The sequence below is a fragment of the Trichoderma aggressivum genome (assembly GCF_033847375.1).
Source record: "Trichoderma aggressivum f. europaeum strain CBS 100526 chromosome Unknown scaffold_020, whole genome shotgun sequence".
Taxonomy (NCBI): domain Eukaryota; kingdom Fungi; phylum Ascomycota; class Sordariomycetes; order Hypocreales; family Hypocreaceae; genus Trichoderma; species Trichoderma aggressivum.
Window position 1 is genome coordinate 522,917 of NW_026946386.1, and position 27,924 is coordinate 550,840.

The 27,924-nt window shown below is 51.9% G+C and overlaps 7 protein-coding genes across 7 annotated transcripts; 4 read left to right on the forward strand and 3 right to left on the reverse strand.

Annotated features, from left to right (window-relative positions):
* Positions 1–4,192: 4,192 nt before the first annotated feature.
* Triagg1_5685 (uncharacterized protein) lies at positions 4,193–6,024 on the reverse strand (the record flags this gene model as incomplete). Its single annotated transcript, XM_062900226.1, has 2 exons — positions 4,193–5,562; positions 5,625–6,024. 2 exons carry the CDS (start codon positions 6,022–6,024, stop codon positions 4,193–4,195), a joined length of 1,770 nt encoding a protein of 589 aa, XP_062755485.1.
* Positions 6,025–8,436: 2,412 nt separating this feature from the next.
* Triagg1_5686 (uncharacterized protein) lies at positions 8,437–9,168 on the forward strand (the record flags this gene model as incomplete). Its single annotated transcript, XM_062900227.1, has 2 exons — positions 8,437–8,766; positions 8,824–9,168. The coding sequence occupies 2 exons, from the start codon at positions 8,437–8,439 to the stop codon at positions 9,166–9,168; spliced, it is 675 nt and encodes a 224-aa protein (XP_062755486.1).
* Positions 9,169–18,225: 9,057 nt separating this feature from the next.
* On the reverse strand, positions 18,226–19,629 carry Triagg1_5687 (uncharacterized protein; the record flags this gene model as incomplete). Its single annotated transcript, XM_062900228.1, has 1 exon — positions 18,226–19,629. One exon carries the CDS (start codon positions 19,627–19,629, stop codon positions 18,226–18,228), a length of 1,404 nt encoding a protein of 467 aa, XP_062755487.1.
* A 446-nt stretch (positions 19,630–20,075) lies between these two features.
* On the forward strand, positions 20,076–20,468 carry Triagg1_5688 (transcriptional regulator family: Helix-turn-helix; the record flags this gene model as incomplete). Its single annotated transcript, XM_062900230.1, has 1 exon — positions 20,076–20,468. The coding sequence occupies one exon, from the start codon at positions 20,076–20,078 to the stop codon at positions 20,466–20,468; it is 393 nt and encodes a 130-aa protein (XP_062755488.1).
* A 2,134-nt stretch (positions 20,469–22,602) lies between these two features.
* Positions 22,603–23,155, forward strand: Triagg1_5689 (uncharacterized protein; the record flags this gene model as incomplete). Its single annotated transcript, XM_062900231.1, has 3 exons — positions 22,603–22,663; positions 22,717–22,838; positions 22,898–23,155. The coding sequence occupies 3 exons, from the start codon at positions 22,603–22,605 to the stop codon at positions 23,153–23,155; spliced, it is 441 nt and encodes a 146-aa protein (XP_062755489.1).
* Positions 23,156–23,649: 494 nt separating this feature from the next.
* Triagg1_5690 (uncharacterized protein) lies at positions 23,650–24,545 on the reverse strand (the record flags this gene model as incomplete). The annotated part of the gene is made up of 2 exons (XM_062900232.1): positions 23,650–24,052; positions 24,103–24,545. The coding sequence occupies 2 exons, from the start codon at positions 24,543–24,545 to the stop codon at positions 23,650–23,652; spliced, it is 846 nt and encodes a 281-aa protein (XP_062755490.1).
* Positions 24,546–24,940: 395 nt separating this feature from the next.
* Positions 24,941–26,498, forward strand: Triagg1_5691 (uncharacterized protein; the record flags this gene model as incomplete). Its single annotated transcript, XM_062900233.1, has 3 exons — positions 24,941–25,034; positions 25,094–26,086; positions 26,188–26,498. The coding sequence occupies 3 exons, from the start codon at positions 24,941–24,943 to the stop codon at positions 26,496–26,498; spliced, it is 1,398 nt and encodes a 465-aa protein (XP_062755491.1).
* Between the last annotated feature and the right edge of the window lie 1,426 nt (positions 26,499–27,924).

Sequence of the window (27,924 nt, forward strand, 5' to 3'; positions counted from 1 at the left end):
AAAACAGAGGTTCGTGGACGAATGTTAAGCTTTGATTGCATTGGTTAGATTGGATCCCCGACGGCGTCGGTCTCTTCGAATAGCCCGACAGTCCACGCTGTTATATAATAGTGCCAAGTGGAGCGAATGATATAGAAAGCAATTGAATATTGACGCTATATAGCCTTCTAATATAAGTTTCCAAAAATATGTAGGGTTTGTGGTGGTGATGACGACGCTATTGCTATGCTCTAGTTGACACAATTGTCAGCAATGTTTAAGATTGGTATTCTATTAGTGAGTATAGCCGCATAGGAAATGTATATAGGTGTTATTAGACTGATTAATTTATCAAGGCCAAAAGTATGAGAGTGGTCAAAGTGTCTTGCCCATTTGTCCATCTTTCAGGTAAGTCATCCAGTCCTTACCTCCTTTTAGATACACGTTGTAGCGGAGATGGGAACAATATCTCACTACCACGGCTTTCTGTATTACAAGACCAATATAATGAAACTCTATCCTCACCTAATCTCATACCCATTTGAAACGAAAACCACAAATCCAGCCAAGCCAAACGCTATCCACGAATCAAGCACCTCCAAGAAATGACCTCCCCCAAAGTAACACCACCCTCCAACCCAAATCCTCCATGAACAAAGACATCTCCAATGAAAATAAAAACAAGCTCACCCAGCAGTGTAAGCGCAACAATAAACGCACGCACCCAACACGACCACAGCATCAAGCCACAACTCAATAAACGCTCCACCACCATCATCACCGTGACACAGCCCGTCTAATGATCCAACCAATATCTCTCCTCGGCTACATGCATGCCCCCCATCAAACAAATCACCGATGCAATACCATTCCGATGCATCTACCCGGACACAAACATGAGCCTGTGCCATCCCCCCCCCCCCCAATTCCCATCATGGCCATCCAATCATTCACCTCCGAAGCGAAGTCAAAGTACACAAAAAGCCCACCACAGCAGTAAACGCCACGACGGGAGGGGGAAAAAGTAGACCGGCTTGAGCCTACGAGCTAGTTGGTGTGGACAGCAGAGTGCATCACTGGCGTCATGTAACAGAATGGCACAGACGTCGAGCATTGACAGGCTTAGGAGGTGCATGCATACGAGGTGTCTTTGATGTTGATAGCTGTCATGTCCCTCCGTTCTGACTCATACACGGGATAGTCAGCCGATTTCCCCGTCGCTGGGAAATCGAGCACGAGTGATTGATCTTACGACATATGTGTGCGTTGTTCCTTTGGTGTTTGACGCCTGGCTTACATGTAGTCTAGCATCAGTTGATGCTATCTCGAAGTATACATCGCGGCCCGGTATGCTTGCTCTCTACAGTCCACAACACCAAATCACCCCAACCCTATATAAAAAAGAGAAGAATGAAGGAAAAGACTAGAAGAATGGTAAAGCCTAGTTAATCACCAGATTATACAACAGGCCCAACCAAAATGTCACCGCCACGTGGCCAGCCTCCAGAGGCACCTCCCCGTCCAGCACTAGCAAATCATCTCCCAGCGACTTCACTCACGTACCCGTTGAAGAAGAAGAAAAAATAAATTAAAAAATAACTCAACAGAAAGAGCCTAGAAAGAGTAATCCTTCGCGGGAGATGGCATCGTCGCAGATATATAAAAAAAAAGTGAGTATAAACGAAACGGCGCTTCGGCGGACGCCCGCTCCCGATGCCGTGCCACTGGCTCGCTAAATAACGTGGGATTTCTATCTGCACGGAGATGGATATCCAACGCCCTGTTTTGGGTTGCTAGATGGGCGGATGTTGCATTGCGCGGAGCGTACATGTAAAGACCGGGCATGTGCTATTCCCATATTTAAAAAAAAAAAAAAGAACAAGGTAGCAGCAGCAGCATTGCATTAGATTATACAGATTACAACAGATACAGGGCACGTTTCATTACGACGACAAAACCACCCTCTACATCCATCTCTTTATCTTCATGTAAGGTATTCATCGACGCCGAGAGATCCCCATTAAACAATTCCTTGCATCCTCTATCCATATCAAATACTCCTCCCAGGTATCTGTACATACACATACACATCACCCACTGGGCACAAAGCGGACCCCCCGTCTGGCGGCCTCGGATACGAACTCTTACAGAAATCCCATGGACGCTCTTGGGCACGACTTTTGCCACTTGGGTACAGCGAAAAAATCGCCCTTGTCATTGTCACGATACCCAAAACCCAAGGCAGCTTAAAAAAAAAAAACACACACACACACACACACAATAGCAGCAACACACAATAAACACAAAAACCTGGTAACAACTCTCACCCATGTATGTACGCACAAAGGCCCCCATCTACCTTCTTTTTAGCAAAATACAGCGCCAGCATCTCCATATAAAAAAAAAACTGCAACCTGCTTGCTTGCTGGCTTTTTCCCCGCAAAAAGATAGGCATGGACATTCTCACCGTCCTATCACGCATCCCAACGACTCCATTCTGCCTCGCCGTAAACGCACATTGCTGGGGAGACTCATACACACATACATATATGCGTAACAAAATGGATGATAACGTGCGTATTTCGTACATACATATTTCTTCTTACATACATACCGCATCGCCCCAGCCCACAGACCCCGTACCCGTACATTGGGATCCCGCCCAGCCCACGCAAGTAAGCAAAGAAAGCACCGCCAGAGAATCCACCTCGCTCCATCCGCTCATCCGCAGTCTACCTCTATGTAATAACCGGGCAAAAAGAAAAAAAAAACAAGACGACATTCACATTTCCCATCCATAAAAATATACAATCAACATCAATTCCAAACTCAAGTAACGTAGACACCATGTACCTTAACCCTCAGTACAACAAACCTCTTGAAAAGAAAAGAAAAGGCCTCATATAGAGCTAGCTACTCTCCTCATACAACGTTCTCCAACCTGTCTAATGCTGTCACTCGCGTGCTACCACAGAACAACTCCACGATACGATACCATGTCGATTCCCCCCATGCCACTGCCACTGCCACTGACATGCTACAAGCACAAAAAAGAAAAACCCCCAATGCAACAAGAAGCTCCCACGAACCCCCAAAAAACAGCTCTCGCGTCATACCCACCACCCGCACAACCCACAGCCCACACCCACACGTCAATGTAGCATCGGCGCACGTCACAATCAAGTCAAAAGCACTGCGAAAAGAAGAAGAGACAGGATTGATTGATTGACAGAAAAAATCTCTGTTTGAATTTATTTTGTTTTTGTACACGGTGAAAAAAAAAACATCCTATGCTCGCTATCCCAATGCATCTCCTCTTTTTATCCTTGCTCTTTCTCCCCTCCTCCCTCTATCATTAGGTCTCTCTCTCTTTTCGATCGTTCCATTCGCATAGTTTCAATGACATCTTGTTGATGCATCATTCCAACTCTTTTTCGTTTCCTAGTGGCCATTCAATCCAACTGCCCCAGCTAATCAGAGCTGGTCTGACATACGGCGCAGTAGCCATATGACTAACTAGAGAAATATGCTGTCCCAAAACCGGGAAAGCTGCAAATGAAAAAAAAAATTAACTCCAAGGGTGCTATGCAAGTCCCATTTCCCCGCCCCAGAATTCGGGGCATGTGTGTGTTGTGTGTGTGTGTGGTGGTTGTAATTTTTTAGTGCAATGTAGCGCAAGTGTATATGGCAGGTGTGCGTGTCGTGTCGTGTCGTGTCTAAGAAGAAGAACAAAAATTATGCACGCTTTTTCTCCCAAATCATGATCAAACGCCGACCCCCGCTTATCTACAGGTGGGTTGTGCGGTCTATGTAACATGATGAAAAGAGCATGTAGAGAAAACAAGGGCGAGACGGGTGGCTCCATGCTGAGGTGAGGTTTCCTCGCTCGCCGGTCCAGGTTTTGGTTGTCGCTGCTAGACAGGCTGAGCTGCGAGACATGAAGCATCTCGTGGCGGTGTGTGGATAGTGTCGGAAGGAGTGACTAGAGTCGGGTATCATTTCGTTCAAATTAAGTAATAAAAAGGCGTTAAGCGGGAAAAAAAAAAGTAGTTCGCGTGAGACAATGTTCATGGTTGTTTTTGCCGGCGCTGCAATGTTCTATGGTGGTTGGTCGTCAAGTCGTGGGTCAATCAATATAGCAAAGTCGTTCTGTTGGAAAATGCGGTGAGATCCAAACAGATGGTAAGAGAAAAAAAAAAAGGTGAAACAAATTTCAGAGGCGTAGCTTTTCCGCAAGGTTCTTCCAGAATCGCGGTGTCTTCTCCTCGCTTCGGGCTCGCACCATGTAGGCATCCCGCTGCATGGGCCCGACAATGTCTTCGTCACCGCGGCCAGGGAACTTGCCCTCGGCGTCCAGGGCCTCCAGCATCTGCGGGACGGCGCTGGGCAAACAGCCCCTCCTGCCCCGCCACTGCATGGCCGCGTAGATGTCGTCGTGGCGGCTCTGGCTCTGGCTCTGGCTCTGGCTCTTGCTGCTCTTGCTGGACGGGTGGGCGCTCTCGGACCGGCCACGCCCGCGGCCTCGGCTGCGGCTGCGAGACATGACCGAGGCCCTGGTCATTGGCTGGGTGCGGCGCACAATGTCTGCGTAGAAACCCTTCCACTTGCGCTCAATCTCGGCCCACTTGGCCTCCGTCATGCCGTACGTCTTGCTCGTCTGGCCGTAGTGCTCGCCGGTGCGGACCAGGTGCTTGGTGTAAGCGACCCGTGCGGCGTCCCAGTCGTCGCAGAACTTGGTGACGGTCTCGGCCGTGAGCTCGTCGACGCCGTAAGGCATGGGCGTGATGGTGAAGTTGGCGTGGCCCAGGCGGTCGGACCACTCGTCCTGGTCCTGAAGGATGGACGGCGGCAGGGGCAGCGGAAGCTCCGTCATGACCGAGACGTGGCGGAGAGACGACATGGACGGCTTGGAGCCGAGAGACTGCCGGGGAGTCGGGACGACGCGAGGCGAGTGGACCTCCGTGGCGGCCGACGACGGCGCAATGCTGGGCGACTGGAGGGGAGAAGGCTGCGGAGGCCTTCCGAGCGGGTCGGTCATGAGCGGAGGCAGCAAGGGGGTCGTGGCCATGGCCCTGTCGCGCTCGATGCCTGACCGCTCCTCGCGGCTGAACTCGCCCGTGTGCATGTCCAGGCTGTCGGTGCTCTCGTACGTCTCGTAGAATGGCATGGCCGGCGGGGGCATGGGCGAGTCGTCCAGCAGCACGGGGAACTGGCGGTTGGGAGAAGACATGGACGACGACCGGCTGGACGCGGCCCCAGACAAGACGTTTTCCATGCTCCGCTCGGTGGTGGGCGAGGTCATGAGGCCCGTGATGCTATTTGCCTTTCGCTGAGACTTCCATCGCGCGATGCTGGGGAAGCGGTTGCCGAGCCGGGAGGTGATGGCAGTAAAGGTCGATTCGCCGCTCATGATGCGCTTCTTCTTGGGGTACTGGGAATCGCCGGAGAAGTCGCTGTCGCTGAGAAAGCCGAGGTCGTAGTCAATGTCGAGCTCGCCCGCCATTTCGCCGTGCAGCAGCTCTTGGGAGGTATTGAGGTGTTCGCATGCCTGGTCGCCTACAGGACCGGGGAAGAAGAAACACACTGGTCAGCCATGGAAGCCCACCGGGATAGGGATAAGGGTAGGCTTTGAGAGCACCACTTACATAGACAGTACATGCCAAGGTTGTCGCTCAAGTCGTCGTCGGAGTCCTCCTCTTGCTCCAACTCGTCCTCTCGTTCCAAAGGCTCTTCCTGGACATCAGGCAGCTGGCGGATGCTGGATTTGGAGGCCGTGGCATGCTGGGCCACGGGCGAAGCAGACCCCTCTTGCGGGGGGATCTGCGGCAACTCGAGAGACGAGGTTGAGCTGGAGTATCGCAGGGGAACGCCTCGGTTGGAAAAGGTGGGAGTCAGGGGCGAGGCAACGTCGGAGGACGAGGAATTCGTGGTGTAGTAGACGTATGAAAGGTCACATGGCTCGAGAGAGACGCCCTCGTCCATGGCGGCGCTCTTGCGATCCTGAGCCAACTGCGGCAGCAGCAGGTCTCTAATCTGGGGCGACATGCCTCCCTCCCACGGCGGCGAGGTCAAGGACGGAGTCGGTAGTCTTGTCGATAATGGGATATCGTAGCAGTAGCAGTAGCAGCAGCAGCAGCAGACAGTTGCGGGCGGGTAATCAAGGTCTGGTAAGATGGATGGACGGTTGCTCTTTGTTTGTAAGCTGGTCGGTCTCGAGCGAGTACGGAGCGTCAAGTCAGTGGTTGGTTGGCCTGCTGCGTGTTCGAGGGTCGTAACAAGTGTCGACGGCGAGGACAAAGAAATTGAAGGGCACAAAGGCAATGGCTCTATCGCGGTCGACACGGTCTATGTATATCGAATCGAGGTCTTGGTCTCGAGGGGGAGAGGGAACGAAAGGGAAGCGGGAACAAGCACGTAAAAAAGAGTCACGGATGGAAAAGACGAAGTGGAGCCGACGATTTTGCCTGTGTGTGTGTGGCAGCAAGGCTAAAAGGTGCTCCGGACGTGTGGTAGCAGCACTGGAGAAGTTACAGCGAGTGGCCTCTGCTAAAAGCTAGCAGGGGGGACCCCACCAGCAGGGATTAGGTCGGTCGGCATCAGAAGCTACAAAGAGTACAAAGGGTACAAAGATACAAAGATACAAAGGCTTCCTTTTTTAGCGCAAGAGACGGGAGGTACAAAGATACAACGATACTTACAAAGCGACATGGGGGGTTGGTTGGTACCCATTCCAACCAGTGCATGGAGAGAGAAGAGAGCACAGGACAGGACGCTGCTGGGCTGGTTAGGCGACATTAGCGTGGGTGGGTAGCACTGGGACTGAGTCGAATGCGAATGAATTGGGTCCCAACGGTACGTACCCAAAACAGCCCCGTATGGGTCCAGGTCTCTCTCTGTTCTGTTCTGTTCTGTTCACTGCACCGCACCGGTACCGCCAGTCCAGTCCAGTGGCTTTGCTTTGCTGTGCTCTGATTGATTCCTTTGGCTTCCAGCGTCTCTCTCTCGTCTCGTCTCGTCTCCCAGCGTCTCCGGCAGCGGGCTCTGGCTGGGCTGCTCAGGCGCTACTAGAAGGCAGTGGCGTGTCTGCGCTTTTGCCTGCGGCCGAGGCCAGGGTGAAGGCCTCTACTAAACTGGCAAACAATCAACGGCTCGGCTGGGCTGGGATGGGATGGACTGGGCTCTGCTGGGCTCTACTGATCTGTGCTGGGCTTGCAAGTCGAGTGCTTGGACGGGGACAAAGACCCCCGAGGCCTATATCCGATGCCCATATACGATGCAATACGCAGTAGAGTATGCAGAGGGCCCGTACACAATATACAATCCATGGATATTAACACAATACGCAATCAATACCTTATGCACCATGGCAGCCTCAGCCAGCCTCTCTTCTTCCCTGGCACGTCCGCGGCGCTGCTACCGGCGGTCTGCAACAAGTACCACGGACCCGGAAGCACTGCCAGCGAAGCCGTGGCGGGGCTGTACCGGATACCCCATCGCCATGTTTCGCACATGCGGGCCCGGTCATGGCAGCCCAGCCCAGGCTGTATCGGTCAGGTCAGGTCAGCCAGCCATTTTTTTCTTTTTTCCAATTGTCAGCAGTTCCCTCGCGCTGCTGCTAGTGGGCGGCGAAAGAAGAGAGAAAAACTTCGCTGGGCAGAGTGTGCAGGCATCGGATCCATTGCACGCTCCAATGCAATCAGCGGCGTAGCTTTAAAACCGCCCGGAGTTGGTAAGCAGCGAGGGAGTGAGAAAACGTTCCAGTCGATGGTTGAGCGGCGAAAAAAAAAAAAAAAAAAAAAAAAACAGCACAGCACAGCACAGCACTCGGAACTGAGGGGCGCTAGGTAGAAGCCGAGAGACGCACGAGACCCTCGGCCAAAGCTGCTAAGAAAAGAAACATTCGCCCCGGAGCGCTGAAGAATGATCGGCCTTAAGCGCCCACCTCCAGACGACGGCAAGACAAGTTGCGTGTTTGCTTGCTGTTTGTTTGTTTGTTTGCTTGCGTGTTTGTTGTCGGTATGCGCGCGCGTGTAGGGTGATGCTCAGATGAATTAGTATGTACCTTGGATACATGTAATGCCAGTATCCAAGCCTGCAAGTACCGCAAGTACATGGATGTGCCCAGCCGCCTTCGGGGCGTCTAGCACCTCGTAGTGACTTGTTGCAGCGCTGAAGCCACTGGCCCTCTAGCGAGCAGCAACGTTCTTGCGCCGCCGCCATCCAGATGAGGCATCACATCTACAGCTGTCATCAGCTTGGCTGCTCAGTATACACTACTAGGTACTAAAGCTACTGCATCTTGATGCTGCTCGTACTTGTGCTAGTACTCGTATTGATTGATGAATCTTGATTTCCAAGTGTATAACTGATATCAATTGATCCCTCTTGACCATCCACTACGTCACGTACCGACCATAGAGGTCATCTGTTGAATCATCCATACACGCTCCACGCTCCATGCCCTCTTCTTCCCCTCACTTCTGCCCGCCATCATCATCCATCACCGCTCTTCCTCTCGTCATCCCACAGCATCCACCGGAGCAGCAAGCGCAAGCACACGCACACGCACAAGCACAATCCAACAGAAAACCAGCACAGCACAGCACAGCCGGGGAACCTCCCGTCCACGTGTTGCCGCGCTCACATTGGGCGCCTGGCTGGAAACCCGGTGTGATGAGCTCTGCTCTGTGGCCTCTGGATGCAGATGCAGCTGCAGCTTCTCAAGCACGCATGCAGCCCGTCCAGCCGCCTCTTGGTCTCCCCGCCCGCTTCTCATACCCGATCATGGTGATGGAATAGTAGAATAAGCGCCTTTTTGCTTTCGCTCTACTCCCAACTCGTCAGCAAGATCCAGATTCCGCGTCTGCGGCCAGCGGTTCTCTGCGCTTTGCGGTGGCTGCCAACCCCCCCGTTCCCTCGTCTGGCTCCAATCGAGCCCCCCCTTTGGCCGGCCTCGCTCACGACCGTCTTCCGTCCCTCTCCAGTTTCTCCTCTGGTGCCCCTCCAAGCTCCAAGGTCCGAGGCTGGGGAGGCCAGCAAAGCACCGCCAGAATCAACAAAGTCGCGGCCAAGTCAGCGGCAAGAGGGTCGATCTGGGGGCGGTTGGGAAGCGAGACGCCAGCACTGACACCAGCATCATCAGACAAGACCCGGCAAAAGAGACAAGTGACCATGCTGAGGTGGGCTTAGGCTTGGGCCGGCACAGAGGTTCAAAGTCCTAGGCCTACACGTGAGGGCCAGAAATGGTCAGAGGCCCATTCTGACGTGGTGCGAATGCAACGAAAAGGCGTTTTGCTGGCGATCCCTGCCACTGCCAATCCCTCTCGCCGAGGCAGCGCATCACGGCGAGCATCTGCCCAATCGAATCGGCCACACCATTCACTCGCTGCCGGCCACTCGATTTCTGATTCTTCTTCTATTTTTGATTTGCTAAAAATTGTCATTTGTCTCATCTACGAGCACACCCTGCTATGCTACGGCCGCTTGCAAAGTACATCTACCCGCCTGCAAGTGCTCGGATGCAAGCAGAGCAAGGCATGCATCGCTCACATTGATCAATGTCACACACATGGCGCCAACCTCGCAAACCAGAGACGCAGAATACCTACTCGCGTGCACCGCGACCCCATCGCCCACCGCCCACCGCCCACCGCCTTGTGCAAAGCAAAGCAAAGCAAATAATGGGACAAGGAGGCGGCCGAGTCAAGCAAAGCAGTCATCCAGAGCAAGCAGAATCTTGAGCCCCGGGGAAATCGGGGGGAGACTTTCGGCGACAGCAGCGGGAGGCTCCTCCGCCTCGCCTCGAACGCTGGGCGCTGGGGCCAACCAAGTGGCATGGACACAACCTGGCTATAACATGGGCCTGGCCCTGTGCCGGCATCGCTCGCTCTTCAGGTGACAACAACTTACGCCAGGCTCTTGTGTCGTTTCCCACATGCGGGCTTACAGTACCCATCCAAATCGTCTCGATCTCGTACATACGAGTACATGATGCTTCTCCAACAGCGTCGACGTGGTTTCTCCAGAGCGAAAAGGGCGGCGGCGGTGACATCCAGAGGACCCGTACCAACGCCATCAAGCTTCTTGTTCCAGCATTAGCACAAACAACATCTCAGTGTGTTCGCAGCCCTATGCCGAATCAAGGCCTAGCGCCACGCTCTGGATGCGAAAAGCCTCTTACCCGGATGCACCTTTGCCAGACCGGTGTGTTTTGCAAGTACGAGTACATGCTCGAACGAGTATCCCGCCCTTTGGTACGGTACTTTGACCCCCTGGTTAGCTTGAGAAGAAGGATAGAAAAAGCAAAGAGCTTGAAAAGAAGAAATCAAAGAGCGGGTTTGCAAGGGTCTTTGAGCTGGATCCGCCGCCCAGTGCCAACGCAATCGGGCCCTCTGTCTAGGCCCAATCCTTTAGACTCTGCCATCCAAGCAAAATCGGAAGACTTCGAAACAGGGGAGGGTGGGAAGTGAGGGGCTCACGACCTGATCACGGCTCAGCCCGAGCAGGGCTCCATGGTGGTTGAAAGTTTTTTTTCCTAATGCTTTCCTCGCTTGTCTTTTGGGGGGCTCAAGTTTGGCAGCTTCTTCAGCCTCCTTTATTCTCAACCCTGCACAAGCCGGCTGCGCCGACTTGAATTTTTTTTTTCTTCGCCTCCCCTATGCACAGCTGTTTCAGATCAGCCTAGGGTCGGCAGTTCGTCTGGCGGCTTTCTGGGGGCCTGACCAGACAAGAGACGATATGGCTATTCCCATGAACGGCCAGCGTCGCATTTCACAGAGCCAGAAAAAGGAGTCGCGAAAAGGGATCATGTCATTGTCGGACGAGTGCTTGGTATGCTACTAACACTGGGAGTCTTCCGACTCTTGGACGCAGAGCAGCCAACACCGTTGAGCGGGAGAAATCGCTCCGTCTCTCAGGAGTGAGTGTGCCATGATGACCGACAGGACTGAGGTTGAATGCACGAAATCAAATGCTCCGCCTGTACACGCGTATTCTGTGCAGGTCATCTTTGTCTTTTTCTGCCTGGCATCTCATTACTGATATCCCACCTGAACTCTATAACATATCCCGTAGCGTCCCAGACCTTGCCTTGTCCCGATGCTCCAGCCAGAGATGGTTAGTCAGCGCATCCCCCGGCACTGGGAACAGGAGGCCATCTCCGGAGCGCGAATCCTTGCATCTCTGGGGCTTGGCTACCAACGGCTTGCTTGCTTGCCAGGTTCATTCATTGTTCCTAGGCCCGACCACACTGGCGGGTTCCGAGATGGATGGTGGATGGCACAATTGTATCACCTTGGCACGCTATTCGACTCGAGAGGTCTGGATGAACTGAAGCCACTCGGGGGGTTGCATTTAGCCTCTGGGCGATTGCAGATGCTGTTGGCAGAGCCCATGTTCATTTTTCCCTTTGATGTTCATTTTTCCCTTTTTTTTTCCAATTTTTTCCAAATTGAAATGTCCCGTTTCGATTGCAGCTTGAATGCGTTCTGCTCGGCGCACAACCCTCATCGACCTTGTACACCCGCTGCACGAAACATCAAGGTTTCCAATCGGCGATATTGCTTTGCTTGTGCGAGTCCAGATACCAATTTCATGTAACTCCCACGCCTCTAACCCGGCCGGATTCGGACACCACTGCGAACAACGATACAAATCCTCGCCACCACAAACACGGGTATCCTTTCACATGCTTTCAGGGAAAACCCAGCCTATCTCGTTGCACAGCCTACCCGCGAGGGGAAATCCCCAGGTTTAAGCGCCATCACGTCCCATCAAGCACTTGCACTTGCACAGCGTCCAGTGGTCGCATTTCTCGTACAACACTCGACTCACTCATGATGGCCGCCAAAAGGGGAATCTGAACAAAAAACGTCAGTTGAACAAGCGATACGCCTCTCTGTCATCGGGCTCCACTGAGGCGGTTGACTTGGGCCCTTTGAATGTGCTTAGCGCCCTCGATGCCAAAAGATTGTGGTTGTCTAGCCCTCGGGGCCACGTTTTTGGCAGTCTCCACGCACGCGACCTGGGCTAAAGAAGGAATTTGTATCTTTTGTTTGCAATGGCTGCGCCGTGCGGCTTTTCGATCTTGTTGTTAGTTGTCTGGAGTTTAGTTTACTTTTGTTCGGACGACTACAGCCACAACGAGAAGTCCGTTCCGGGGCACAGCGATGCTCGGCTTCTTGACTCCGTTTAACCGCTTGGTCAAAATCCTAGTTTCTTTCTTGCATATGTACGAGTATGGGGAGTGGTGAGATGGTCTGGACTTTTTGATAAAGGCCCTTGCAAGTGGCGGAAATTCATGGACGGCGTTTGATGGGGATTTGCTCGGATGGACGGGGGACTTCTGATCGGTCTAGCATCCACAGTTTTTGCCTGTGGTGCGAAGCACTACGAAGTGGACTTGGCAGCATCTTGCAATGTTAGTAATCATTGCAGTGGCGTGGACCTCTTGCAAAGGTCAGCCTAGATCCTGGATAGGCCGTCCGTTGCCTGACGTGCTGGAGACGAGGTCGACGAGCTGGTGCGTGGACAACCGATTGGTCGTCTATACGACTCCATTTACTCTTTGGGGTGCCATTGGGTTGCTACATGCAACGGGTTAACTTGCCACACCCACAATCTGCAGACATCGTCTGAAAGATGCAGGTCGATGGGCTCGGGGTTTGTCGTCGAGCTGCTTATCTTGCCCTGGACCGAGGGGGGCTTCTTCTGCTCATCCGAGATGAACAGCTGCAGCTCTAGCCGAAGCACATGCCGGCTCTTGTCCTACCACCCCTCTTGGCAAGGGCTGTGTTGCCCTCTCTGCATCTGTTGGTACCACTCACCTCACATCCCACGGACGAAAGTGCTGTGTCATTCCGGTCCGAGCCGTCATGCTGTGGTTTCTTGAACCCCAACCGTGTAACACTCCCGCCAAACGAAGCAATAATTCCCCCTCCCTCTGCGAGAAATGTGTACCCGGCAGTACGTTCTTTGTACATACCAAGACAAGGGTGGGAGCACCCCGTCAATTCACCCAAAAGCACGCATTTGGCGGGGATTTCAAGCGTGGCATGGAATTTCAACAAGCTGTCGTTCCAAAAAGCCCACGATACCGAACGGGCAAGTGGAGGTGCGGGCAGGGCTGCCATGTGGTTGGCCAATTCCCAGCCCGACGGCACTACACAAGAATGCACCCCTGCAGCTTTTTCTCACGATCAGATGCGCAAACCCTGTGCCTGGCAGTAGTCGAACTCTCTTTTTTTCGCTAGGGAACATGTTGCCGGTGAGAGGGTTTGTTAGCCAGATTGGCTAAAGATTCACTTGCAAGGAAGACCCTTTTCCTTCTTTGTTGTTGTTCTTTTGGCGTCGACAGAGGTCTCTGGTCGAGTCAATTGGCCTTGCTGGCATGAGCTACGTTCGAAGTTTGACGGCGGGGTGACATTGCTTGCAACTACTGGATTTTTCTCAAACAAGTTTCCCACGAAGCTGCTCAGGTTCGAAGCACAACGATGCAGTAACACGGACTATCGTGCGGCCGCCGGTCATCGGAAGCGTCGGGGAGTACCGTGACTAGCATGAAAGAAAACCTGCGGGACGAAAGGAATTTGAATGGCAACACCAAGGTTTTCCTGCAGTGAAACCCATGTAACATGTAATGTGATATCGAGTCACTTCTTGCAGCGAAAGGGCTTATCGACGGCGCCTTTTGACACATGAAAAGAAATGAGCTCAACGAACGGGAAGCAATGAAAGAAGAAGAGGAAAACTCTGCAAGAAGATGGCCGTTGATTGGCGATGCAGGATCCAGACGGTTCCGGCAACGGGCCCGTCCCAGCATGGATACAAATCCTTTCAGAGAAGTGTCTGCCCAAAAAGACTCCACTTGAAGCCAAAAGAATCCTGCCTGTACCTTTACTTTTTCTTTTTTCTTTTCAGAGCAACATGTGCTGTGCTCGTAATGGGTAGCACGACAGCCCGCTGTGGCTTTTGGGCAGCTTTTTGGGGGCTAGCTACTGCTGCAACTCTGAACAAGGATCTTGGAGATGGATGGTGGGAGGGCGTTGGCCTAACGGGAGATTTTTTTTTACACAACCTCAAGGGGGAAAAGATGTTTGAAAGGACATGTGCCAGTGTCATGCAAGGCGCATTTTCAGCTGGCCAATTGGCATCAGGGCGAGTGAAGCCGGTTCCTGGGGCGTCCTTTCAGCTCCGAGCATACCGTCGGCAGATGTTCGCCCTAGGGGCAAGGAAAAAGATTCTAAATGATCTGTCAGTCAGATCAAAAAACCAGGCATCTTTAGCAGGAGGTGCGGGCATCAAGAAAAAGCTCGTATCGATCAAAGCCCAAGCTAAAGCTTCCCCCTCCCCCGGAGACTATCCGGCAAAAAGCTGTGAGGTGAGGGGTAGCTTTCCAATTTGAACGATTTGCTGACGACGCTTCATGCAAGCCTCATGGCGAGCGAGGAGGGAGGAGGGAGGAGTTGGTTGCAAGTTCCGCCCTACTGATGGAGGCCGCGGCATTTTCACCAAAGTTGACCCTGCGTACCTTGCATTAGGATCGGGGCTATGGTTGGGCTGGGCAGGCGTGCGATTTGCCAGCTGGCTGGGCTATGAGTAGGGAGTACAGGGGGCCTTGTCGAGTTGATTGAGTTTTGTATGGCTTTTCCCGAGCCCAACAAAAAGCTTGAAGTGGTAATATACTGACTGGGCTGACTGACTGCTTTTTGCCTTGGCTATGTACTGTGAATACTGTATCCGAGATCCGGAGGGGGAGGGATGGTTAACGTGTAACCGGGGATAGAATGGCGAGAAAGAGGTTTTACGAAGAGAGGGATGGTAGATTGGAATAGGAGCAAAAAGATTACCGAGATGTTTGTTATTCAGATTGAGTGAGGATGAGGAAACGGGGAAAGTGCAAAAAAAAGTAAAAAAGAAACCGACACCTGCAGGATTCGAACCTGCGCGTGCGAACACAATGCCTATGATACCTGTTGATAGCAGGGCATCGCCTTAACCACTCGGCCAAAGTGTCTACGGTTGACGAATGTGCATACTATATGGCATGATAAGGGATTGTGACTGAACGGCCATCTTCATTTTGGCATCTGTTGTTGAAGAGTGCTGGGAGTTGACTTTTGCAATTGAAACCAAGGAGTTTGTTCCTTGATTGGCGAGTGATGATTTACTGGATGGTGTATTTGGTGCATAGAGATTTCCTTTTCTGCCCTGCGTGGAATTGAAAAAAAAAAAAAAAAAAAAAAAAAAAAAGTGCGAGTAATCTAGCCTCCTATACAGTGTGCTTCCAACAGAGGCATTGTTCGATCTTGCGGGAGAATTAGGAACAGGAAAGCAACATTTGTGTTGAAATTGTCCTTGTGACGTGGACAATCAGACACTACGAGACATTCCGTCAATGAATTCTTCTTCTTTTTCTTGCTCAATTGTTGGCCCAGGCAAAACCGCCTCCCCCTTTGTCCTTTCTCACATGCCACACACCAATACCCATTCAAACGTTGCGGAATAAAAAAAACTCGTCAATGACACAAAACCCGACGCTACAAAGAGCCAACTTTGTTGCTGCTCCACTGTGGCTGGCCAAGAAGAAAAAAGAACTGAACAAGTTTTGAACAACTAGCTATTCCGGGCCTCCGTTATTTCCTGACAGGCTCCGTTTTTTTCGCAGAGACGGTTTGGCATCTCAACGGCGTCCCTCGGGCGTGGCAACTTTGTTCTAACGGGGTTTCCATCGCCGAGCTTGGAGCGACACGGTGGATGCGAAAAAAACGGAGACTCGTTTTTGCTTCTATTGACATACGAGAACGATACACCTACGCCGTCATGATGAAATGGCTGGACTGGAGCTTCGTCGGTTACGTCCCGTGTGGCCGGATGCTCGTGTTGGAACTTCGAAAGGCACCGTTATCGCATCATCCCGAACGGACTCTTTTGCTCTCCACTCGCTAATAAACAACACGACAAGAGATGTTTTCTTCTTCTTCTCGGCTTCTGGTTGGCCGGAGACGTTTGGCAGAACGCTGGTTGGGCCAAAATTCCAAAAAAAAACACCAAAGCTCGATCAAGGTTCGTGTGGTCTGACCCAACCCAACCAACTTTGCGCCGCGCGGATCGAGAAACCCCGGCAAAGCGGACGAGAGGCATCTGCGTTGGCATTTTCGGAACTCGAATTCCAGGCCAATCTGATGGCTGCCAAGTGGCCATCGCGCTCTCTCCATGGTCCTCTGTTGTATGCACGGGCGTAAGCGAGAGCTGCAAAGCCTCCTCTCCTTCACCGCCGTGACATGGGGGGAGGGAGAGCTGCAAGTCCTTTTCGTCTGTCAACCTCTCTCTCTCTGTTTTCTCTTTTCTCGTTGCTCCCAGCAAGCAAGCAAAGCAAAGCAAGCTCCGCCAAAGTGTGGCGAGCCGTAATTCGCCGTTGAAGGGGGAGGGGGGGTCCCACGACTATACACCTACTACACTACTGTACTGTATGGTCTGGTCTACGAGTACCAATTTGCCTATCCGCCTGCTTTTTCCTTCTGCATGTCCCGTTACCGTGGGCTGCTATTTGGCGACAAATGTCTGCAGCAACGTCCCATTGCATCGGCGCTTTGCATGTGTGCGTATTCCATAGGGCGAACCATTGCAGCTGTGGATTGTCGGAAGCCCTCCCGCTTTGTCCTCTCGGCTAGTCTCGCCCAGCCCTGCACACCGGCTAGGCTGAAGGTGGGATGGGATGGGATGGAGGGGGGGAAGCCATTTTGTTGTTTTTACGAGCGTGTCAAGTTGAGGTTGTATGTAAGAGAGAGACAAAGAGACGGAGAGAGTCGCATGTTGCCCGCATGCGACGGTGGTGTGCATGTACGAGCATGTGCCATCGGCTCACAAACCCCTTCCGAGCCACGGGTAAATACAAATACGCACAATGCATCGTGCATGAATAAACGTGAACGTGTTCCACTGAGCGGCAAGCAAGCAAGCAGGCTCTCAAAGCGAAGCGAGGAAAACAAAGAGGCCGCGCGCCTGCAGACGTGACCAACTGGCATCCCGAGGCTGTTCTTGTTCTCACAGGCCGCAGCCATGTTGGCCTAGCGTGCGTCGAGCTGGGTATCAACTCAACTGAGCTCTGTTCATGTCTCACCCATCGTCTGCCCATCGGCCAATCGGAGCCTCGTCTGTCTGTGCTACAGTGACCAAGAAGGATCGTCGGGGGCTGTTCACGTACATGCTCGTACAGTACGGGACAAGGACAATGTGATGTCGGGCTGTTATATCCAATGCCTTGTTTGGCACACACGCATCTCGGGACATGGAGGGCGGCACCAGCTCTGCTAGCTTGGGCTTGAAGAGTTTTCTTCTTCTTCTTCTTCTTCTTCTTCTTCTTGCTAGATGCTCGCAGGGCCTCACAGCCAAGCAGCAGAGCTAGGAATGACGACACCATTACTCTTGTGTTTGTGTGAATTGGAAACCTGAATCGCCTCGGACAATTGTCATGACTTGCACGCTTTCGTCCCCCACATAGCACGGCATGGGGTGAGCTTGAGTTGATGCTACCCAGAGATACGAGTAAGAGACACAATCAGTGGACGGGCATATTCAAGAGGGAGAATTGCTCCATGCCGCAATATTGTGAAGCAATTGCAAAAAAAAAAGACGAAAAAAACGAAGATGGCATGTAATTGCGCCTTTATTTATCTAAAAGACGAGAAAGCGACAAAAAAGAAGAATCTTGACCGAGACAGGGGTCGAACCTGCAACCTCCTGATGTACTAAATCGTAGTCAGACGCTCTGCCATTGAGCCACACGGCCTTTGATGTCTGTTCCGCTTCGTAAACTCCTTCAAACAGCTGGAGCGTCTGCGGTGATGGCTTCGGGAGAATTGCTTGCAAGTTTTCGACTCTGAAGTTGACAACTACCTGTACATGCTTCAATAGTGCACATCTCAGTTGTGAATTGATAGGTAACTGGCTGTCTCCCGGTTATGAATATCTCAGCTCTTACTCGTGACTTGCGTCACTGTACGTATTGACGTCTTTTGATGGTTACATGTAGTAGTTCCCGAACACGTTGATATTACCATGTTTCATTACCGCAGTGATGGATCTGATATACCTATCTTTGATGTGTCATAGTCAAGTGTTGATGTCTGAGTACTTGCTAGCTATCTTCAGCATGTTCATCGGCATCACTCATTCTCCAAGAGTTACATCTCAGCCCAGCTTCTCCTTCTATAAACCCCATACACAATCCTGTTGATCCAAACCCATTCAGTCATCAATAACAATCACATTCTTTTCAAAACCTCGCTCAATCACAGCATCCAACCAAGCCCCATACCCAGCAAACATCCTCGACACACTCGCATCCCCCCATCTCCCGCACACTCTCCTCAACGCCTCATGCCGCTCCCTCACAAACCCGTCTCTCGCCCTCTCGTCCTCCCACCCGTCAACAACACCCTCCCCCATCGCCGTGCAGAGCTTCTCCAGACAGACAGGACACACGTACGGCGGCTGCCGCTGTGCCTCGTCGACGCTGCCGCACCCCTGCATCGCACACGCAAAGTACGTGCAGTGGTCCAGTCCCAGACAGTGACACAGTTCGTGTGCCATGGTCACCACCACTCGCCCGAGCCATTGGGCGGTTGGGGCTTCTGACGGCATCTTGCCGTCGGCATGGATGGTGGCTGCTTCGATTGCCACGTGTAGGGGACCGCCACCGTCTCGCCGTTGGGACTGAGGGGGTTGCCGTTTTGCTTGCTTGGTGGAGGCTTCGTGACAGAGCTGATCGATGTAGGCGGCGCAGTGAGATGCCGGCCATGCATGGCCGTCGTCGGGAGGTGCGCAGAGCGGGTGGTCGCGGAAGAGGGAGACGGCAGCGATCCGGCTGCCTCCGTATGCACGGCCGGCGGTGAAGATGTCGCCGTCTCCTTCGTACATGTCCATGTCGAGCAGCATCATGACAGAGTGTGCGTCTGACGGGACGTTTTCTGCCAGAGCGTCCAGCATGTCGTCCAAGTTGACCTGCATGGGAGACACGCCATCTGGGGACGCACGGCACCGGATGCCGAAGAGCTCCTTGTTCGGCGTCATGAGTCCAATGCGGCGCTCGGTGTCGGGAGTTTTCAGGATTGTGCCGGCGTACTTGTCCCATTTCTTCCACTGAAAGGGTCTTGTGAAGAGTTTCACGTCCATGCCGTGGAAGAAGGCGGACAGGTACTCCAGAATATCTTGGAGCTTCGGCGGCTCGGCTGCTTGCATGGCCCGGTTTGTTGCTGCATTCTCAGAGGTGCAGACGGACCATGTCTGCATTTTGTACACTTGCTGTGTAATTGATGGACTTGGCATGATGTAGATGGTCTTCCTTTCTCGGGTCACTGGATTTCGCTCTTCTTCGTCTCTCCATTCACGGAAATCCTGTGGCGGATACTCTGGATCTTCGGCAAGGTCATCATCTGGGAGGATCAATGGACCAGGAAACGTCGTTTCGTCTTCAAAGAGCTCTTTCGGCGTCAGCAGATTGACATTTTTCCTGAAGCGTCCGTCTTTTGTTGCTGCGATGATGCGTTGTCTCTCTGTTGCGCGTTTGAAGCCCACTGTGCTGGCATGTGGTGAGACGTCCAAGTAAAGCTGCGAATGTTTACAGACTTGTTTTGTGCCGGAAGTCTTCATGCTGGATAATGCGAAGGCTTGGGCGCAACGCGTATCAATGAAAGAGAATGATGTATAGAATAAAACTTGTGTCTTCTCACGTTGTAAGAAGTATGCGTGATTGATGCATTGGTTATACCCAGTTGGTCTTGATCTGCCGCTGCTGCCTATTCTATCAAGGAGCTAAATCTGACCAAATGCAAAGGTTCCATCGGATTAATCAATATCTGAAACAATCATACAAAGAATCGACCTCTTCTACAGAAATTTATCTGCAGTACTCTGTTCACCTCGCCGCTCTTGTTCACGTTCTGACCACAGGGTAGGTAAGTCAGAACGTCATGCCCAGGCTAACTGGCCACCCTTCATTTTTCCACATCAACACCACAATCCTTCAGCCGCGTTTTCTCGTGATGATCAAATGTTCCTTTGTCCCACCAGCTTGACCGGTTCTCGTGGTCAAAAGCATGCCCGAATACACAGAAGACAATGTCCTCTCAGCACTAAAAGACATCTCAGACGGCCTCTCTCAACGAAAAGCCGCACAACGCTGGAAAGTCCCTCGAGCAACCCTTCAAAAACGTCTAAGCGGCGGCGTCACACGAAGACAGGCAAACGAACACAAACAACGCCTTTCCAAAGACAAAGAGCATCATCTCGCGCAGTGGATTCTGGCTTCAGATGACTTGGGCTTCCCGCCGTCGTACCAAGAGGTCAGAGATTTCGCGGCTAAAGTTGTCAAGGCTGGTGGCGATGATGAGCCGCTTGGGAAAGCTTGGTTGGAGAACTTTTTACGGCGAAATACGCAACTCAAGAATGTGAAGTGGCCTCACATTAAAGTTGTAGAAGGAACGCCGTGATGTGAGCGTGTCTGGAGCTAAATGACCTGGTTTCGACTTGTAATATACGATACCTTACTCTTGGGAACTAGAGCCGGATTGACGTTTATCGCGGCTTCAACCTGTTTGATTTCCACCAGCTTTGCGTCACAACGTCTTCATCATGCAATTTAATGCATGAACAAAGAACGGCTTGTATCGCTCTGTTTATTACAGGCCTTTGTATTGTCTCTGCCTTTGTCATCTTCCATCACTCCGGATTGACATCTAGATGCAATTCTTGTTGGAACACGGAACACCGAGTCCAAAGACTCATCATGTTCTACTTAGAAAAGCGGACACGCCCATCAAAACTTGTTGTAGCTTGGCATACTTTTCGGCATTTCGATGCCAAGCCGATGGAGAAACGGGAGGATCCGCCGTGGCATTGCTCGGCCTTGGGGTCTTTCTTTACATGAGGCTTGATTTGCATGTCCAAACATGGAAAGACGCTATCAATGTAAATCAAACAGCATGATATCATTCATGTTCTAAGCTATTCAGTAATGACAGCAGTAATGGATGTGTTTGAGATCATCGGGACTTACCTGGCTCATTTGTAGGCCCGTCCCAACGCACAGTTTTCATCGCTTGTATACTTTTCCCACCGCGGGAATCATGGCATCGGACTATCCTCTCCATTGCTTGAATGTTGATCTATTCAATCATTGACGCGCACATGATCCAGCACCTGGCCGTATCTGTACTCTGCTGATCGCAATGCATAGTCAAATTAGCTCAAAAGCCGGAGATGCAAATCTCAGTCTCAAAGAGGACAGGCATAGCGATATTCAGGAACCGGCTATTCTCCCGGTTAAGCATCAGCCCCTTTGTCCGCTTCTCTGACGTCGTTGTCCCTATTTAAGAGATTGCTGTTATTGGGATGTGCCTGGTACCATGGGTACCATGCATGCATGCCGATCTGGTGGGGACTTTTACGGCTCTCGCAGAGATTCATGCTGTTTTCTTCCACTTTTGCAAGATGCATGCTGTATTGATGAAGATATCAAGTCGGACAAAGTCTCTGCTCTCGCATACCAAAGGAATAACTGATGATAGTAGAATTCGCATCGGCGTTGAGGTAGATATGGTGTAAACGGTGAGTTGTATGCGGACCCGCAGGCAAGTCGCCAAACGTTGGCTTCGATCAACTTGCATCAACAAAAGCATGACTCGGGATAACCCTGGTAGACTGCTAAACAAGCTTGACAGAATCGAAACGGAGTTTTCCGTTTGCTCATCAATTCAGTCAAACCAACGTCGCAGTCCTGGCTGGCATTGTTCTTTAGCACAGCACTAAGAATCTGCCGATCGTGGGGCAGATCAATCCCGGTCTGGGGTATCCATTGCCAGGTCCATCACAATCTCGTCGTTTCCGAATAGAGCCTGACTCCTAACATGGCGTGCGGCCTCTGGCTGGAATACCCTGTGCCTCATATTTGGTCATTCCTTGACATTCTGGCGTCAACCACTGCCGGCATATTGAATGCTAGCACCCTGTTCCCTCCAAGCTGTTCCGTCCTCTCACAATCCCATCACCCTAGAAAGCGCTGGGAAATTGGTTAAAGCGACCTCCTAAGCTCTCCACACATCCAAGCGTGAAGAGAGCTTGCGATCTTCATTCTGCGCCCCTTTATTCTAGCGGCTTCCCATGTCATTCCGCACAGCAAGCGACTCATGTGCGACCAGATCGTCGGATTATGAGACTAACCCACGAGACGCTGCACCATGCTTGGGCGCTTCATGTCTCGCTCCCCTGGTGCTGCTGAAGATTCTACCAGAGTTCTAATCGTGATGCCTGTCTCGATACCTAAGCGAGCCTGTCAAGAAGAACCTCAGTTGCAGGGTATAGCTCGCATATTGATACATATGACCAAGCTTAATGAGATGACTGCCGATCACTCAAGGAGATGATGTCGAAAACAGGCCCGGGAGCAACAAAGGAGACAAGTCGGAGGATATAAAGAAGACCAATTCACCCACGAATTCTCATCATCATCATCAGCAAGCAATTCGCTTTCAGTCACTCCTTTGCACAGCAACTCAAACAATTCAGAAGTTCTCACAACTTCAGTCACTCCTTTAATCTATTTTCTGCCTTCCAAATACCGCCAAAATGCGTTTCGGACTCGCTGCTCTCTTCCTCGTCGTCGGCACTGGCCTTGCCGCCCCTCTCGGTTCGTGAACCATCCATTCTCATCGGTAGTCGCTCTTGCTAACTGCTCAACAGCCCGACGATCTCTCGTCAGCGACGTTGGCGGCCTTCTCGGTGGAATCACCCAGGGCGTTGTGGTCGATGTCGTCGCCCTTGAGGCCCAGCTTGTCGCCCTCCTGGGCCCCATTGTCCAGAAGGTAAGCCGAGAACCCAGCCGGTCCCGTTACATGTACAGTGCTAAACTATTGATTCCTAGATCGAGGCTGTTCTTCCCGTGACTCTGGCTGCCAAGCTTGTCAGCCTTGTCCAGGGTGTTGAGGGCAAGGTTGTTGCCACCGCCGACATCGACAACGTTGTCCAGATTGTTGGCGAGGCTCTTGCCATGGTCGCTCAAGGTGTTGATATCAGCGCTGTCAACGCATACCTCAACGCTGCCACCGGCGGTTCTCTTACCACCCTTGAGGTCGCTCTTGGCGTCAACAACCTCACCGAGGTCCTTGGCCTTGTCCAGTAAGGGAAACACTTTCTAATGGAGGGAGCGGAAACGCTAGTTTCTGCACATGGTATAATGCAGTTGTGATTCATGTTAACTAGCCTTACTTGCAATATACGAGCATTTTGGGGTGTCTGGCGATTGAAGATACCCATTTCTTAGAATTTATCTTCCTACTATGGCTGCGTGACTTGCCAACCGCTCACACATTGACCGTAGATTCGCCATGATCCGATGTAGGCTCCCTTGTGTTTAGACCCCTAAAAGCAGGGACCCATGGTAGTCTTGTGCGAAAGGCGTGAGGTATTGGTTGGTTCGTGAGTCCGTGTCTGGTATATAACTGCTTCTGCTTAGCGGTTTGTTGCGTAGAGTTGTAAGATTTGGCGTAGCGGCGTTACGGTGGCGTTACTTGGTTGCTATTGACACTGAACGCAAATGTGGTATTCGAGTTGTAGACGAAAGAGAAATGATATTACCCGGCCGAATCCGGAGGTCGGCACAAAACACCATCGAAATCATGACTTCCCCAGAAGCACTTTCTGCGGGAGTACCTGAACGCCCTGCTGCTGCATGACCACTCGAGTGTCGTGTACTTTGCGGTCAATGACTTTGAAATCGAAAACGCCTTCTAGATCTGTGCGAAACTTCAAAAGCTGGTCCTGCGCCTTCTTGATCTCATCTGGCTTGTTGTCTTGGACGACATGGGCCTTGACTTGTAGAATCCAGCGATTCTGCGAATCAACCCGAGTGAGAGACTCCCAAGCTGGCAGAGCAGACTTTGGTTCCGTTGGGGGAGACGGCTTGGATGCAAGGGGAACATAGTCCTCAAGCGGCCCGACAAAGTAGTGCCTGGTGAGACAGAACTCCACATCATCGCGAAAGAAGCGGTACATTTCTTCTATTGTCTCTGTTTTGAGCCTGGGTTTGTTAGTATGGAATGAGAGTTACGAGGATAAAATAGAACTGACTGATGATTGTTTTCTCGTAGCACAGAGAGTAGCTTTCTCTGTTCCCAAAGCTCGACCTTTTTGCGTTGAGCGAGAATCGGCTGATTCCGAGGGGGATCTGGAAAGTCTGTCCATCTCAGGATGCCTGGCACGGTGTCGAGATCAACTGGTTCGGCAGAAGGACCCAAGTCTCGATCCTTGTAGATTTCATAGCGAGCCTGGAGGACAAATGACTGGCGAGAGAGATTCTGATGCAATTCCTTCCAGAGCAGGGCGGCCTCTTTGCGAATAGGCTTCTCAAAGGAGCGCTGGTTGGTGATTCCGGACGGACGAGAAGGGCCTTGGAAATAAATGACTCGGCTCACGGATTCCCATGGCTGCATAGAGCAGAAACCGCTTAGAACAGCGAGGGCCGTGTTGATGTCGCTGTCCTCAACGAGGGCCGTGAGGAACAGCTCGTACATGATGAAGCCAGGCTGTGCACCCAATCGAGAGAAATGACTGCGAAAATCTATCGGTTTCGAGGCTGAGATGGGCCGCGGTAAACCATTAACCGAATCCCGCGTGGTTGATGGAAATTGGAGACGTTATCAAGCGCTGAATGCCGATTTGACGAGATTCAACTGCCAGTCTTGAAATACGTGGACGATGTGAAAGCTTAAGTGACTCTCAAAGCTGCACGTGATCACGCGCCTCAGTCGCACATGCGCCGCGTCTCGTCTCGGCTTCGGTTCCGCCTTGGTTCAACTGCTCAGCAACTTCTCATCACTGGATGCACATGCTTCTATTGCGCCGGCCGTCTCCTGTACACGATATTAGAGCATACGCGCGTCTCTTTGGCTTCTTTCACAGTCGAACAATGGCCTCCAAAGGTCCCCCGAGGAAGCGAAAAGATCCTGGCGCTCCCGTTTCCCCTCCGCCCCTCAAAAAAGCTGTCAAGAGCACGACGACAAGTAAGGCCTGCGTGATTCTTGCATTCTGGTTACAGTTTATGGCTAATACCGCCCATCAGAATCCGTCGTCGCGAGCTTCTTCACTCCAGCCTCCCAGAAGCCAAAAGAACGAACGATATGGTCAGAACGAGGCCCCTCCGATGACGTTCCCGCAACCCTCCTGGTAGGCAGATACCAGCCCGAGAAACAAGACGACACAGCCCACCAGAAGCGACGAAAGATTGCCGCATTTGACCTCGATTCGACGCTCATTACTACATCGTCGGGAAAGAAGCACGCTTCCAATGCAGCCGACTGGAAGTGGTGGGACAGTAGAGTCCCTGGTCGGCTGCGAGAGCTGTATGAAGAGGAAAACTACCACGTCGTGATTCTCTCCAACCAGGCTGGATTGACGCTGCACTTTGAAGCAAACTACAAGGGACCAAAGGCATCTGCTCAGAAGCGTGTCGCGGAATTCAAACAAAAATGCAACGCTGTGCTCACAAGTCTCGACCTCCCCACATCTGTCTATGCAGCCACAGCAAAGGATATCTATCGAAAGCCCAGGATAGGCATGTGGAAAGAACTCTGCGATGACCTTGAGATTCCTGAAGAAGAGGTGGATCTAAAAGGAAGCTTCTTTATCGGCGATGCAGGGGGTCGCATCGCTGTTCTTGGCAAAGGAGACGGTGGTGCTGCTGCAGCAATAGCAAAGGACTTTAGCTGTTCCGACAGGAATTTCGCACACAATGTTGGCATCGACTATCTAACACCCGAAGAGTTTTTCCTGGGAGAGAAGCCCAGAGACTTCATTCGGGAGTTTGACCTAGTAAATTTTACACTCCCAGACGAAGACGGAGAAGCCGACACTGCCAATGACCTGTTTGAGAGGAAAAACGACCAAGATGTCGTCTTATTCTGCGGCCCTCCCGGAGCGGGCAAGAGTACATTTTATTTCAAATGTCTCAAGCCGCTCGGGTATGAACGAGTGAATCAAGATACTCTAAAGTCCCGCGACAAATGCATCCAAGCTGCCAGAGATTTGCTCAAAGAGGGCAAATCTGTAGCTGTTGGTACGTGCTATTCCCTTTCTGGGGTCACATCCAAGTGCCTAGCGGCGCCGTACCTGTCTCACACTGATGGATTTTACACGTATGCTTACATGAATGTACAGACAACACCAACCCAGATCCCGATACGCGGGCTTTGTGGATCGAGGTGGCAAAAAAGGCAGGCGTTCCAATCCGGTGTGTCTGGTTTTCAACGCCAGTAGTAGTATGTGAACATAACGATGCAGTTCGAGCGAACAATGCTACACTCAATCCGGAGAAGAGAGAGATCCTGCCTAAGCTGGCCTTTACTGGATTTGCATCAAGGTTCAAAGAGCCAAAGGAAAAAGAAGGCTTTCAGGATGTGACCGAGGTAAAATTTCAATTCCGAGGCACTAAGGAGGAATACGCCCTCTGGGGTCGATATTGGATATGAAGAATAGAATTTTTCCAGAGGATTGCCATGGCTGTTACTTGATATGGTAACCGGCGCCGGATTTGGTCGGAGAACCGATTCGCTATACTATTTAACGGTTGCCACGAGTCTGCTAGAGACCCGGCACGAGAATGACTCGCATGCTAGAGAACATTACCCCAATTACATGGTTTCAGAAAATCCCCTCTCGGAGAGGCCCGTGGCAGTCGTCACACCTCGAAGCTAGGCCAGGGGCGAAAAGAACTTGGGCTGAGGCATCGGCAAACACTTATTCTGTGGGACTTTACAGCAGCCAGCTGACGAGCGGGCGAGCTAAAAGGCAGCGAATTTGGAGAAGCCATCATGTTACGGATAGGAACGATGGCCGTTCGATATTGAACGGGCTTGATTCGATAGAGATGGAGAAATGCTTTGCTGCGCTGCGCTCAACCTGATTCGCCGTCATGACGATTTGAATCATGTTTATTGGCGATTCCCAGCTCTCTGTGGCCTGGGAAGTGATCGGTCAGCTGCATGTAAAATGGACACATGAACCTGCGATCTGCACTGACCACTCCGCAGCTCACCATCCCTGGACGCATGCATACACAGCTTGCATATCATCCTCAGCTAGGACGAAGGTCATCAGCTAGAGGAAAACACGGAAGTGAAGCTGGAGATCGAAAAAAAAACTTGGTTTTTCACCGAAGGCAACACGGAGGTTGTCCGACCCCCCACAGTCCCCCAACTCGTCCCGGTGGTCGGCCTCGTTCCCCTCATCACACCCCGGATTAATTAGAGTATTAAACTTCTTGGCGGGCCGGTAGCCAACAGACTAGTCAGCACGGATCTACGACAGTTTGACATGACTGGGCGTCGTCCGGGGCGCTACGCTCCATCCGTTTCATTCGTCATCGGCGGCAAACTCGTGGAGTTGTTATGGATCACCGGTGGTCCTGTTGCTGGGATTCTTGAGTGAGAAATCGACAGTTTCAGAAGACCGATATGCGGGGTATAAGCTGTTGCATGGCCGGTTAGCATGGCATGGCGCATTTTCCATCACCGTCGGTCAGGCTCTGGCCACGACGTGGCTGTGACTCGGCTGCAGACGCCAGCGTGGTGTCGCGATGGGGGCCGGATCGTCTATTCTGGGCTACACAACCATCCGGGGTCCTCCGATAGATTGCAAATGTGGACACATCCTACTGGAGGAGGTGATTACTCGTGTGCCAGCTGTGTGGTTTTCAGGCGCGAGGGATTTCAATAAAAGTGTGGATGCCAGGGAATATAAAGCGAGAGATGTCCCCTCCCAAGGTGAGACCTCTACAGATCAGCACTCGACTCGCCATCCGGTGCACGTCTCACATCTTTGTCTTTAGCCCTTGCATCTCGCCATCAGACTTTCATCACCTTGTCTTTTTCGCGGTGCTGGTTACTTGCGTCAAGG